This window comes from Peromyscus leucopus, chromosome 1 (genome assembly GCF_004664715.2).
Source record: "Peromyscus leucopus breed LL Stock chromosome 1, UCI_PerLeu_2.1, whole genome shotgun sequence".
In the NCBI taxonomy this organism is placed as follows: domain Eukaryota; kingdom Metazoa; phylum Chordata; class Mammalia; order Rodentia; family Cricetidae; genus Peromyscus; species Peromyscus leucopus.
The window spans coordinates 64806327-64818362 of NC_051063.1; the positions used below are offsets into that span (position 1 = coordinate 64806327).

The following is a 12036-nucleotide window of genomic DNA, read 5'->3' on the forward strand; positions in this document are numbered from 1 at the left end:
TATTTTAAGAGGTGGCGCTTGTCTAGAGGAAGTAGGTCACTGGAGGCGTGGCTTTGGGGACTGTGGCTCCTTACTTAGCTCTTGGGTACATTGGTCCTTCTGCACTGCATTCCGTTCTAAATGCTCATTTGGGCTTTTAGAGCCAGGTTTGTCTTTATCTATGTGCCTGCTCACCTGATGCTCCAGGGATCTCCATCGCTGCCCACCCACTATGGCTTCTCAGCTTCCGAAGTGCAGCCCCATGGGCAGCCTGGAGCTCAGCCCCAGCTAGGACTCCAAGACGACTGTGTCTTAGTGGGAGATCTCTCCGAGAGTCGTCGTCCTCGCCCAAGTGCCCTAGAAAGCGTCTTTCCACCCTCCATGACCCCACGACTGCTCCAATTCCTTGGAATTGGAGCTTCTGGCCCAGACCGCAGCTACAGGCACATCTGCCCAGTCTTCACTCCTCAGATCCCCAAAGGCTTAGATCGATGTCACATGGAGACCTGCCACAGGTGGTACCTGAAGTTAGAAAGGGGGATTCTTTCCCAGGCTGGTGGTTTCCTTGTCCTCTGGTACCCAACAGCCCTCCTTCCTGCTCCTCTAGACATCTTCTGTTAGATATTTGCGGACATGCGTCCAGCCTGCGCTCACCCAAAGTTCTTGTCTTTTCCCTGACTCAGCAAAGTGGGGACACTGAAGAATGGGTGGATGGATGAGAGGTGAGCGCAGCCTGGCGAGGAAACTGAGGAAAGCCCGGCGTTGGTACCAGTTCGACACTCAAGAGTTCTTGACCTGGCTTCGCTTGGTGTCCGCCAGCCCGGCCCCGCCCCCTTCTTGCCTCCTTTTCTGCTCCCTTCCCCTCTGTGCTACGGGCGCGTCACGCACCCCCTAAGTGTAGCCCCGCCCCGAGCTCCTGCGTCCTCCGTCTGGGTCCGTCTCTAGGCAACCGCTTACCGGTACAGCAGCGAAGCCGCTGTCTGACTGTGGGCCTCAGGCGCCATGGACCTGGTCATCACGCAGGAACTGGCCCGTGCCCAGAATCAACAAGGTGGGTCTCATCCTAGCTCTGCTGATGGGAACCCCTTCGCCCCAGTAGAGAGGCACAGAAGGCCTCTCGTGATGCGGTGGCTACAGTTGTTGAGCCTGGCCTAACTGTTGAGCGGGGAGGGCTGCGGGCAGCCTGGCCAGGAATTCAGACTCGTGTTTCTGTGCCAGAGGAAGGCTCTCCTGGGGACTGTGTCTCTCTGACGCACCCATGCCGGGCCCCTCTGCTGATCCTCTGCCCCATAGACGCAGCTGCCCTGCAACGAGCTTATGAGCTGATCAAGTCAGCAAACCTGGGAAAGTCGGAGTTCGACCCCTCAGAGAGCTTCAGCCCGGACCTGTTCGTGCTGTGTGCAGAGCAGGCACTCAAGGTGGAGCCCCAAGCCTGGCTGGCACTGGGACACAATGAATCTGCCCCTCTCCCCTCACATTTTTGTATATAAATGGCACAGAGGAGGGAGGGTGGGACACTGATGAGTGTTGCGGGAATGGGAAGGACCAAGCTAGTCTCACCAATGACCTGAAGCCCCTTTATTCGGGGCATCTTCCCTACTTTTCCTGGCTTCAATCTCCTACAGATGGGCGAGCCTGAAATGAGTGATGACTGCATCCAGATGTACTTCAAAGTGAAGGGGCCAGTCACTCAGTTTCTGGGTCGAGCACACTTGTGCAGGGCCCAGCTTTGTGCCCCACAATCAGAGGAAAACCTGGTGAGAACATGCCCCCCCTTTTTTTTACCCCACCCCCAGGGATGGCAGTAAGGCAGGTCTTAAGAGTGGCTTTCAAGCAATATGGTGTTGAGAAGCCAGACAGACATGTCCTCCACAGTGATGCAGAATGTTTACAGTTCCTGTTTGTGCTTTTCTCTCCACTCAGCACTTGCCAGTGCCTAGGATGAATCCATCGGACCTCCCACCTCTGCGTGGCAGTGCTATGGCCTGTCTGTCTTTTCTCTACCACAGCCCTCCCTGAGCTGAGCAGAGGGGGAGCTGGGAGAGTCTGGCACCCATGGGCACAGCCGGCTGTGGTTTCTCAAGAGTCTCCCTCTGTACCCCAACTGTGTATAAGCTGGGGTGCCAAGCAGTTTGCATTTGGTGACAGAAGTGGAGATGAGTGGTGATGGTTGCGTGGGCGGCAAAGGTGCCTTACCTGTGCGTGCACTGTGCTGTTTCAGGAGGAATTTGAAAACTGTGTGACTCAGTACATGAAGGCAATAAACTTCGCAAAAGGAGAACCGAGGTAGGCACGCCGAGCTCTCTGCTTCTACTTGATTGCATAAGACTTTGGTACCCAAAGGTACCAGGTGATGCTATTGATTTTATACTGTTGTCCATCCCATCCCCATTTTGTTTTGTGTTTGGAGTTAGGACACAGGCTTGTCTTGTTACCTGGGAGAATCAGCCATGTTCATGCAGACTTCCCAGAAGCAGCATCCTTTGCTGTGCTCAGGACTTGTTGAGATTTGTAGATAGCTGTATTTTCTACCTACGTATTTTCTCTATGACCTCCTTCCCAACCCATCCCCAAACCCCCTTGTTCCTGGCTTTTGGGGGTCAGTCTCTCTGAAGGGAGAAGGGCACACTCTGGGGTTCCTCCAACCGGACTGTGGTCCTCTGCCCCTGCACCCTTTCCTGTCCCCTGCACCTCTTCCCGTCTCTGCAGCTGTGACTCTGTGAAACTCTAGCCCAGCTTTCTATCTAGCGCTTGTCTTTTTGTCCACTCCAAACTCAGATTCAATTATTGAAAAGTTAAGTTGGCATACACCGGCATTGGCACACATGCAGTAGGACCCAACGTTAGAAGAGGCTTCCATTCATTCTGCCCATGCCTGCTGCTCATCTGTTGAAGGTCTTCTCAGGCCACACACTGCATAGGTATAAGGGTCCAGGGTCCAGCCCCATAGAACTTAGCAGAGTGAATGTTTCCAAATACAGCCTTCAGCTCCTGGCCATGCTCCACTGCAAGGATCTTGGAAACAACTATAGATGGGCTGAGGGGTGACTGGGACTCGCTGGTCTGGTTGCTGGCCACTTGGTTTCCCTTCCTCCTTCCTGGGTAATGAGCAACAGTTGATAGGGGAATGTCTTCCTGTATGCTGTGCATATGTGTTGCTCTGATTGATTGATAAATAAAGCAGTTTGACCTATGACAAGGCAGCTTAGAGGCAGGCGGGAAATTCAGAGAGAGAGAGACGGGAAGAAGGTGGGGAGAGAGGAGCGAGCGGCCCAGAGAACAACATGTAATGGGATGCAGGTAAAGCCACAGACCATGTGGCGATACATAGATTAATAGAAAATTATGGGCTAATTTAAGATACAACAGCTAGCTAGCAAAAAGCTGGAGCCATAGGCCATGGCTATACAGTTGGTAATTAATATAAGCCTCTGTGTGTTTATGTGGGGGATGTGGGTGGGAGAGATTTGTCCTGACCACCGGCAGGCCAGGACCCAGGAAAACTTCCAGCTACAAACAATGGCCTGTCTGATGACCAGTCAGTGGTAGAACGTCAGGGCCGCCCACTCCAGACAGACGCTTCACAGTAAGAAAGTCCTGCAGCTCCCCTATGTGACTCTCTCAGATGATGCCCTGCCACTCAGAGGGAGATGCCTGAGAAGAGCCTCTTCACACACCTTCAACATCTCCTCAAGGGTTTATGTCCAGACATGGAGTTTGTCCTTCAGCCCCACACTTCCACCTGCAACACACTCTGTCTGGCCATCTTTTGTCCACTCGGCTCCTGGCTGGTTCTTGGACTTCTTCCTGGTTACAGTAGGATGTCACCTTCTCCAGGAAGCTTTCCATGCTCTTTCTTTCCTTGCTTATGACTGTATTTTCTTTTCTTTTTTCTTTCTCTCTTCCTTTTTTTTTTTTTTTTTTTTTTTTTTTTCCGAGACAGGGTTTCTCTGTGTAGCTTTGTGCCTTTCCTGGAACTCGCTTGGTAGCCCAGGCTGGCCTCGAACTCACCTCTGCCCTCCCGAGTGCTGGGATTAAAGGCGTGCACCGCCACCGCCTGGCCAAGATGGTAAATTTTTTAAAAAGATTTATTTATTTATTATGTATATAGCATGTATGACTGCAGGCCAGAAGAGGGCACCAGATCTCATTACAGATGGTTGTGAGCCACCATGTGGTTGCTGGGAATTGAACTCAAAACTTCTGAAAGAGCAGTCAGTGCTCTTAACCTCTGAGCCATCTCTCCAGCCCCTGTATTTTCACAGGGCATGGTTAGTTTATGGAATGACTGAATGAAAGGAACCTACTTTAGACAGGTATCATGTCATCACCACTGTGAGACAGCCACTGCTCATGTGGAACAGGGCTGTCAGGGGACGGCTCTGCATCCTGCTGCTGATGCAGAGGTGCCTGTATCTGATGGTGATGGGACACACCTCCACTTCCCTCCTGAATGGATTTAGGAATCAGGATCCCCCAGCCCTGTGACTCTAGCATTCTGACTTCTACTCCCTGTCTAGGTATTACTTCTTGGTGTTCAATGCTTCTGTTCTCTACTGGCACATGGTGCGACCATTCCTCAAGCCTGGATATCACCAATATGTGATCCCCAGCCTCTCCCAAATCGTCAATGTATTAAATCAGACAGAAGAAGAGGACAAGGAGTGGCAGGCAGAGCTGATGATGTGAGTGGGGGCCATAGTCCTTAATAGCCCGAGGCCAGTCCTAAGCTTATTATGACTCAGGCCATATGTACCTCTCTTTCTCTTCCAAGGGAGGGGCTGGGTTCCTGAACTGTCAGGATGTTCTTTCTAGCAATCGATGGATATTGCAACAGGCCGTAGAGATGCATCAGGATTCAAAGCAAAGGAAATGTAGCACAGTCCTGGCCCACACTTTTAAAGCCTCAGTGCAGTGGGGTTTTGTTGTTGCTGCTGTTGTTTTGGTTTTGGTGTTGGTAAGCACTTTGGCAAATAGCTTTGCCAATATGAACATCACATCTGGGTTCCCAGGTGCCTGTGCGTGGGAGATCTGAGGTCGCTGCTCTGAAGCCACAGGCTATCAGCAAATGCCTGGTAACTGTGCCAGCTAGACAGAGAAGGGATCTTTCACAGGTTTTGTTAGATCTTGCCACAAGCAAGGGACCAACTGATTTTGACAATGTAGGTCCCAGCATCATAGATGTCAGCTCAAGTCTAGACCAGTCTGCAGGCTTGGGGTACCTGTTTGTGGCCATTTGGGAACCTCTAAGAGAAAGTTGATGCAAATGAGATCTTCCTTCAAAGTGTCGTCTGGAAATGATCTTGATAATTAAAATGGCAATAGTTCCCATGCTGTCTGCAGTAGCTTCTTCCAATCCTGGCCTTGCCATGGATCCTGGCGAGTGTCAGGCGCTTCCCTGGGAAACCTTTGAAAGTTTGTGAAACACGGAGTTTGCAAAAGCCTGAGAATCTGGCTCCTAGAGATTTGCAGCCAAAGACAGTCAAGCAGGCTAATGTGTGCTGTTTTCTGTTGTCCAGGGAACTTCTTGAATGTTACCTGCAAGCCGGAAGGGATGAGGATGCTGCCAAGTTCTGCATGACGGCCGTACCATTCATCAAAGCCAACGTGCCGCACAAGTACCGGCACATGTTCTCAGTCATGGTAAGAGGAGACTTCACAAGGCAAGGCAAGAGGTGGTGGTGTTCATGGTCATTGTGCAGAGACTATGCACAAAACCACAATAAGCCTATTTGTTGAAGAACATAAAAACACACACATGTGAACAAAACAATAAGAAAAATAATGAAAAGAACAGGCAGTTCATCAAAACGCAAAGTCCTTTAATTACTATTGTTTGAATATTTCTTTTGTAACAGCATCAAATTTTTAAAAGATTAACAGAAAATTTGTGAAATATAAGTAATTACTACAGCACCATGTCCCTAAAGTGTCTACAACCTGTTAATTTTGATGTATAAGAATCAGCTTAAGGAGTTGGGGATTTAGCTCAGTGGTAGAGCGCTTGCCTAGCAAGCACAAGGCCCTGGGTTCAGTCCTCAACTTTGAAAAAAAAAAGAATCAGCTTAAATTATATATAAAATGTATAAAACTTAATTAGTGATAATTTGTCTTAATTACAAATATTAATTTTATAGAAGGAATAAAATAATATCTAGACACAAAATCCGAATGAATCTCTAATTCATCATTTGAATGCAAAGTAACATTCAGTTGCATGCCTGGACAGGTTCGTCATGAACTAATGGATGACCATCAGTTAAGGGAAGAGAAAAAGCATTCCACAAGTCTCTCCATCACTTACCACATCAATTCGCTAAAAGCGTAAGTAGTTTGGGAAGGTTGACCTTCTCAGGCTGAGATCAGGACACTGTCCCCTCCCTTGGGACACCCTTTGTCAGTCACAGGAAGTTTTAGGGCTTAGGGCTGGCTGTAGGAGCTACCCTAGAGGAGGTGGTGCTAGGGTTTTGTGGGGAGGACCTAAAATAACCCCCATTTACTATGTACATTACTGAAAAGCAAGGGGTAGTGAAGCCACCAACAGATTAAGCCGAGTCCCAGCAAGTAAAGAAAGTCCCCAGCCGCCGGGCGGTGGTGGCGCATGCCTTTAATCCCAGCACTCAGGAGGCAGAGGCAGGCGGATCTCTGTGAGTTCGAGACCAGCCTGGGCTACCAAGTGAGTTCCAGGAAAGGCGCAAAGCTACACAGAGAAACCCTGTCTCGAAAAAAAAAAAAAAAAAAAAAAAAAAAGTCCCCAGCTGAGTCAGATGCTTCTCACAAGTCCTGCCAGATGAGGCTTGAGGTAGACCATGAGGAGACCGTGTGTGTTTGAGGCTGAGGAGAGTGAGATTACAGTAGGCTTGGTCCTGAGAAGAGTGAGGAGATTAAGTATGCTTGGTCCTGAGGAGAGTGCAGAGACCAGAGCTTGTTTGAAGCTGAGGGAGACTGCTTATTTCAGAGTGGTTTTGACCTCCTGGCAATAATGCAGAGCTACAAAGAGACTTCTAAGGGCCCAAGTGCCCCAGGGCAGGGGGTCTGAGGCACAGTGCTGGCTCCGCAGACAGGCCCTTGCACACTTTCCTGGAGTTTCCCTGCGGGGATATAAGGAAAGGGATAATATTACCTGCAAAGAGAAAGATAAGGTGGCATGACAATTTGCCTGGGAAATTAGGCACGAAGAGAGAAGAAGGGATGTTTTAAGACCTCCATTCTGTGAGAAGCATGGGTTCATTGATTTAAGAGTTTCCCCGAGAATAATTTTTTAACAATATGATGGGATGATTTGACAACATAGTGTTTAAATCAATTCTAGGAAATTGGATAAAAATAATTTGCCAGAAGACATCAACCAAATTCTGAAAAAGGCCTATAAACACTTAAGTCATTACAATCACCACCGCTTCCCTGCCATCAGAGAAGAAAAGTAAGTGTGAACCTTCCTTTGTATGCATACACATATACCTACATGGCCACTGCACAGTATTCAGAAAGTACCAGAAAAGATACAAAAACATGAACTAGGACCATGCAAGTACCAGCCTCACACCAGGGGAGGATTTGGCACTACCTCCCTGGCACGATATTATCCTGACGTTTACACTGTCTGTGTACCACAAATGGGGTGTGGACCTTCATGTCCTACCTCAGAACATCAAATTTCACTTCTAAGCACAATCACTTTCAGCTTGCCACAGTGCCTTGAAACTTCTTAGCAGCTACACAGAAGAATGCATTGAGTGGAGCCTTCCCAGGAGCTCATCTTAATTCTGAGGTTTCTGGCATTTCTGAATTCTGGTGGAGCTGGGAGTAGTTCTGGGCTGGCTCCTCACCTCAGTGACTGTCTATCACACCCTCGTGAGCACTTTGCATTGATTTGAGATGATGAGATCGTAATTGCTCCCATGTGTTGGCTTTTGATTTCCAAGTCTCTGATCACTAGTGGGGTGCCATGTTCACCTATGTTTGGGGCTTTCAAACTACCTCCCCTGAGAATTTATCTTCTGAATTCTCAATGATTGTCTCACTAACTTCTGTTCACTTCTAACGTAAGAAACCTTGGCTATGGTAGTTATTTTAGCCACAGGGCCTCTCCATACGATAGCCACTGTTACCAGAGGCAGAGCACCGCCTGGTCTCAAGGATCATTTGGCCACTGACTTGGGCTCAAGTGTGTAGATTTTGTATACAAGAGGCTATACCATTGATGGGAGTGGTGTCAGCATCAGACTGCAGATGTGATGTGGAAGCGGGCCTTTGTAGCTGCAAGTCATACCAGATGTGTCATACCAAATAAAGGTGGCCTCTGACTCCCAGGACAGATGTCCTTTTAAAAAAAGGGAAATTCAGGCACAGAGACACATATGGAACAGAAGGTACCAACGATTACTGGCCACAACCTGGGGAAGCGAGGAGGGATCCTCTACTGAATCTTCAAATGGAATGTAGCTTGGGGGAACACCTTGATGTGAAGTCTGCCCTGAGAACTGTGCGACAATCATGTCTGTTGTTTTCTGCTACTTGGTCTATAGTGCTGTGCTGTGGGAGCCCAGAAAACTGAATGAGAGCACGCGTTAGTTATCTGTGTCCCAAGCTGAAGCCTAACACAGGGCACATTTGTATCTGTCTGGTTGTGTCTGTGGGCAGGGTTCATTTACCAGCAAGATGGTAGCTGCCTCCCTCGGGTCTCTCTGGCAGCTAAGCAGGGAGAGAACGTCCCTGCTCACATGGCTGCTGGCACCATTAGTTCTTATGGCCCATAGAGTAACTCCAGAGGGGATGGCCTGCCTTATCAGAACAGCCAGGGAAAGCACCAGCTGTCTACAGGCAGGGCTATGTGTGGTTCAGGGCTGGGGTGGACTCTGCTTGCACACAGGGGCTGTGTAGTGCTTGACACGTACTCCTCAGGGGAAGGAGCATGCAGAGGGCCACACTTGGGGTCCCGAGGGCCCCAAAGTCTAAGTGAGAACCAGGGGCTCTCCACACTGGCTTTCAGACCCTCTTGTCAGGTTAACAGCAGCTCTCTGAGAGGAGTGAGTGCTCATATGCATTTGAACATGTGCTTGCTCCTGGAAGGAAGGCCGCATCCGTCATGAGATTCTCTAAGTTATTTTAACCGAAGTCAGCCCCCAGCAGTCCTGTTCATGGCAGGGTATTCTATCAGGGGCTTGGTGATGGTGAGATTCCTTCGTGCGAACATGCTCATTGCTCTCTAAGGTAAATTCCTAGACATGGGGTTGTAGGGTGCTGCACAGGGCATGCACACAGGCAGCTTGCTTTCTAATCTCTTACGGTGACTTCTCTGAGGCAGTAAGGTAGAAGTTCCATGGCTTGACTATGAGGAAGCCAGACATTTACTCATACATGTATGAGTACTGTTTTCTTTGTTGCCTCCACATTCCTTTCTTTTACCTGACTTTAAAAATACGGTACAGGTACCCATTGTACAGTTAGCTGTAAGAGCTTTCCTGTATTGAGATCTTCAGCTTTGTTGTGGTTACAAGTTATCCAGGTGACCAGTTAAGCTTTTTTTTTTTTTAAGTTTTGATATACAGAAATGTTGTACTTAATATAACAATAATGTGAGCTAACATTCATCCCCACCAATCCTGGGCCAGATGCCATCTCTGGTCCTTTACACGTGTGAACTCAGCTGTTTAGTGGACCCTGGGAGTGGACGTGAGGATGCTCCGAGGAACTCACTGGCCCCCAGCCTCCTCAGATAGCGTTCCCTACAGCGAGCCGCTGGGGAGCTACTCTCCGAGGCTCCCCACTTGTGTGTGAACCTCCAGCTGAATTGCACAGGGACCCCCAGAACCCATTGTGTCTAGAAGGACCCCAGAACAGTTTCAGATTCACAGCGCTTTGTGCAATCCGCACTCTACTCCTGGGGGAGCAGCTGTGTAGCTCCCGACTTGCCCAGGATACATCATGAGCAGCCCGAGCTGCCCTTTAAAGGAGGTAGGACCCTTCCCCACAATCCAGAGAGCCTTGGAGCTCCCTGACACTACAGGGCCAGACTGCAGTATCTTCATTTGGGCTTCTGTGTCTAGAATTTTGACTAGGGAAAAAAATGTAATATTTGTTTAAAACCAAAATGATCTAGGAACCAGCTATTTACCCTTCTCTTAGTTCCTCCTTTTTGACCTGCCTATCAGGCCCAGAGCTCAGGTGAAGCATGGAAGCAGAAGTCCTAGGCCCATGCCTTGGATATGCAGAGCCTGAGGAGAGAAGGGTGGGCAGCAAAAAGATCCTCCCTTCCTAAAGCCGCCTCCCACCTGGAACAGCTCAAGACCAAAGAAACAGAAGATGGTGCCACCTCATGCAGTCATCGTCGTAACTCTGTCTGGGTGTGTCACTGACATTACAGAGGCAGAGAGAAACTGTGTCTGTTCCCCCAGAATGGCTGCCAGGCTCTGGGGATACTTAGTGGTCACCGCTGGGGATGTTGCTGGAGTCCAGTGGGAGAAAAGCAGGGATGCATCGGCAGGCCAGGGGATGAGGAGATGCAGAAGGCCCAAGGTTGAGGCGAGGAAGCGCTGGCCAGTCTCCTAAAGGACCATAGGCTAGCCTAAGTCTCAAAAATGGGCGATTTCCTCCACCAATTTGTCCTTTTTCAAAGCTGTTTGTCCATCACAGGTCCCTGTACTTCCACATACCTGTAAGTGCCACCCACTGAGACTTAGATTGGTGATGGGGGCTGTACTGATGACATCCCACGTGCCTGTCACGGGGAGGAAGAACCTGGGCTGTGTCTCTCCCCACATGACCTTCTTCTAAACCGTGTTCACAAGATGGGCCTCGACAGAGCCTCACTGGACAACTGCTCAAGGAGTTTGTGATGATCCAGTGTTTCCCTGGCCTCATGGCACCTGGGCCATAGCCTGGAATCCTGGATGGGGGCTGCTGTATGATGTTTTGTTTGTGTTCTGACAAATAAAGTTTGCCTGGAGATCAGAGTGAGGAGGCCAGGCAGTGGTGGCACACACCTTTAATCCCAGCACTCGGGAGAAAGGAAGCAGGAAGATTGGGAGTTCAAAGCCACCCTGGGCTACTCAAGATTGAACCAGTCTAAAAGAGAAACAGAGCCAGGCGGCAGTGGTGGTGGTGGTGGTGGTGGTGGTGGTGGTGGTGGTGCACACCTTTAATCCAGCTCTTGGGAGGATCATGCCTTTAATCCCAGCACTAGGGAGGTGGAGACAGGATTTTGTCCTCCTTTCAGTCTGAGGATTCATAGAGACAGAATCTCCCCCATTCTGTCGGAGGTTTCGTAGAGACAAGAGTCTCTAGTGGCTGGCTGCTCTGCTTCTCTGATCTTTCAGCTTTCACCCTCCGTATCTGACCCCCAGTTTTTATTTAATAAGACTAATTAGGACCTCACTCCAGGGGACAGTGTGTCCAGTCGGGACAGATGCAGCGCTGTGGAGAGCTCTGGGTCAGTCCTGCAGCAGCAGGGAGGCGGGGCCAGCCCAGCAGGTCTGTCGCTTGTTCTGTCTTACTTCACTCGTAGCTCCCGCCACTGTCACACCACGGTCACAGTGCAGCAAGACTGTGTCGTCACCGCCACACCTGTGAACTTCTGCCCTGAGCTGAGCCAGGGCCTGTTGGTTTCTTTATTTCCAGAATGCTTCTGCTTTTTGAGTTGGGCCGCCTGTCCCTGACCTTGAAAAATGAGCCCATTGCCTGCGACTGCCTGTCAGATCTGAAGAAAATTCAAACCAAGGTAAGTGACGTAAGGTTAGCGCTGGGTGGTGGCTACAGAGGGTGGCTTACGGTGGCCCCAGGCCTGAAAAAAATAAAAGGGTTGATGGGAAGGCCTTCTGTCCTCGGCACGTTCCCTGCAGGAGTGTGCTGGCAGTGTCTGCCGGTCAGCACTCGCGTCCCGCGTCTTTCCTTTCACCTTTATCGCTGGCCCTGGCCTGTGTCGCCACCACTGTTCAGGCAAGGGCTGCGTAATGCTCACTCCAGTAATGACCCCTGGACATTTAAATCATACTTGATTTTTTTGCTTATTTCTCAAAGGACCACAATAGAAACTCTCCACCTAAGCCAATGCTTTAG

General features: G+C 49.6%; 1 protein-coding gene across 1 annotated transcript in view; it reads left to right on the plus strand.

Moving 5' to 3' along the window:
- The first annotated feature begins 901 nt into the window (after positions 1-901).
- The window catches only part of Cfap46 (cilia and flagella associated protein 46), a 92229-nt gene continuing 81094 nt past the window's right edge, over positions 902-12036 (plus strand). Inside the window, exons 1-9 of the mRNA XM_028869509.2 lie at positions 902-1030; positions 1273-1397; positions 1605-1736; positions 2201-2265; positions 4500-4664; positions 5499-5622; positions 6209-6303; positions 7292-7402; positions 11599-11698. Of these exons, the coding sequence (XP_028725342.1) occupies positions 982-1030; positions 1273-1397; positions 1605-1736; positions 2201-2265; positions 4500-4664; positions 5499-5622; positions 6209-6303; positions 7292-7402; positions 11599-11698 (966 nt within the window). The 5' untranslated portion in view covers positions 902-981. The remainder of the gene's footprint in view (positions 1031-1272; positions 1398-1604; positions 1737-2200; positions 2266-4499; positions 4665-5498; positions 5623-6208; positions 6304-7291; positions 7403-11598; positions 11699-12036) is intronic.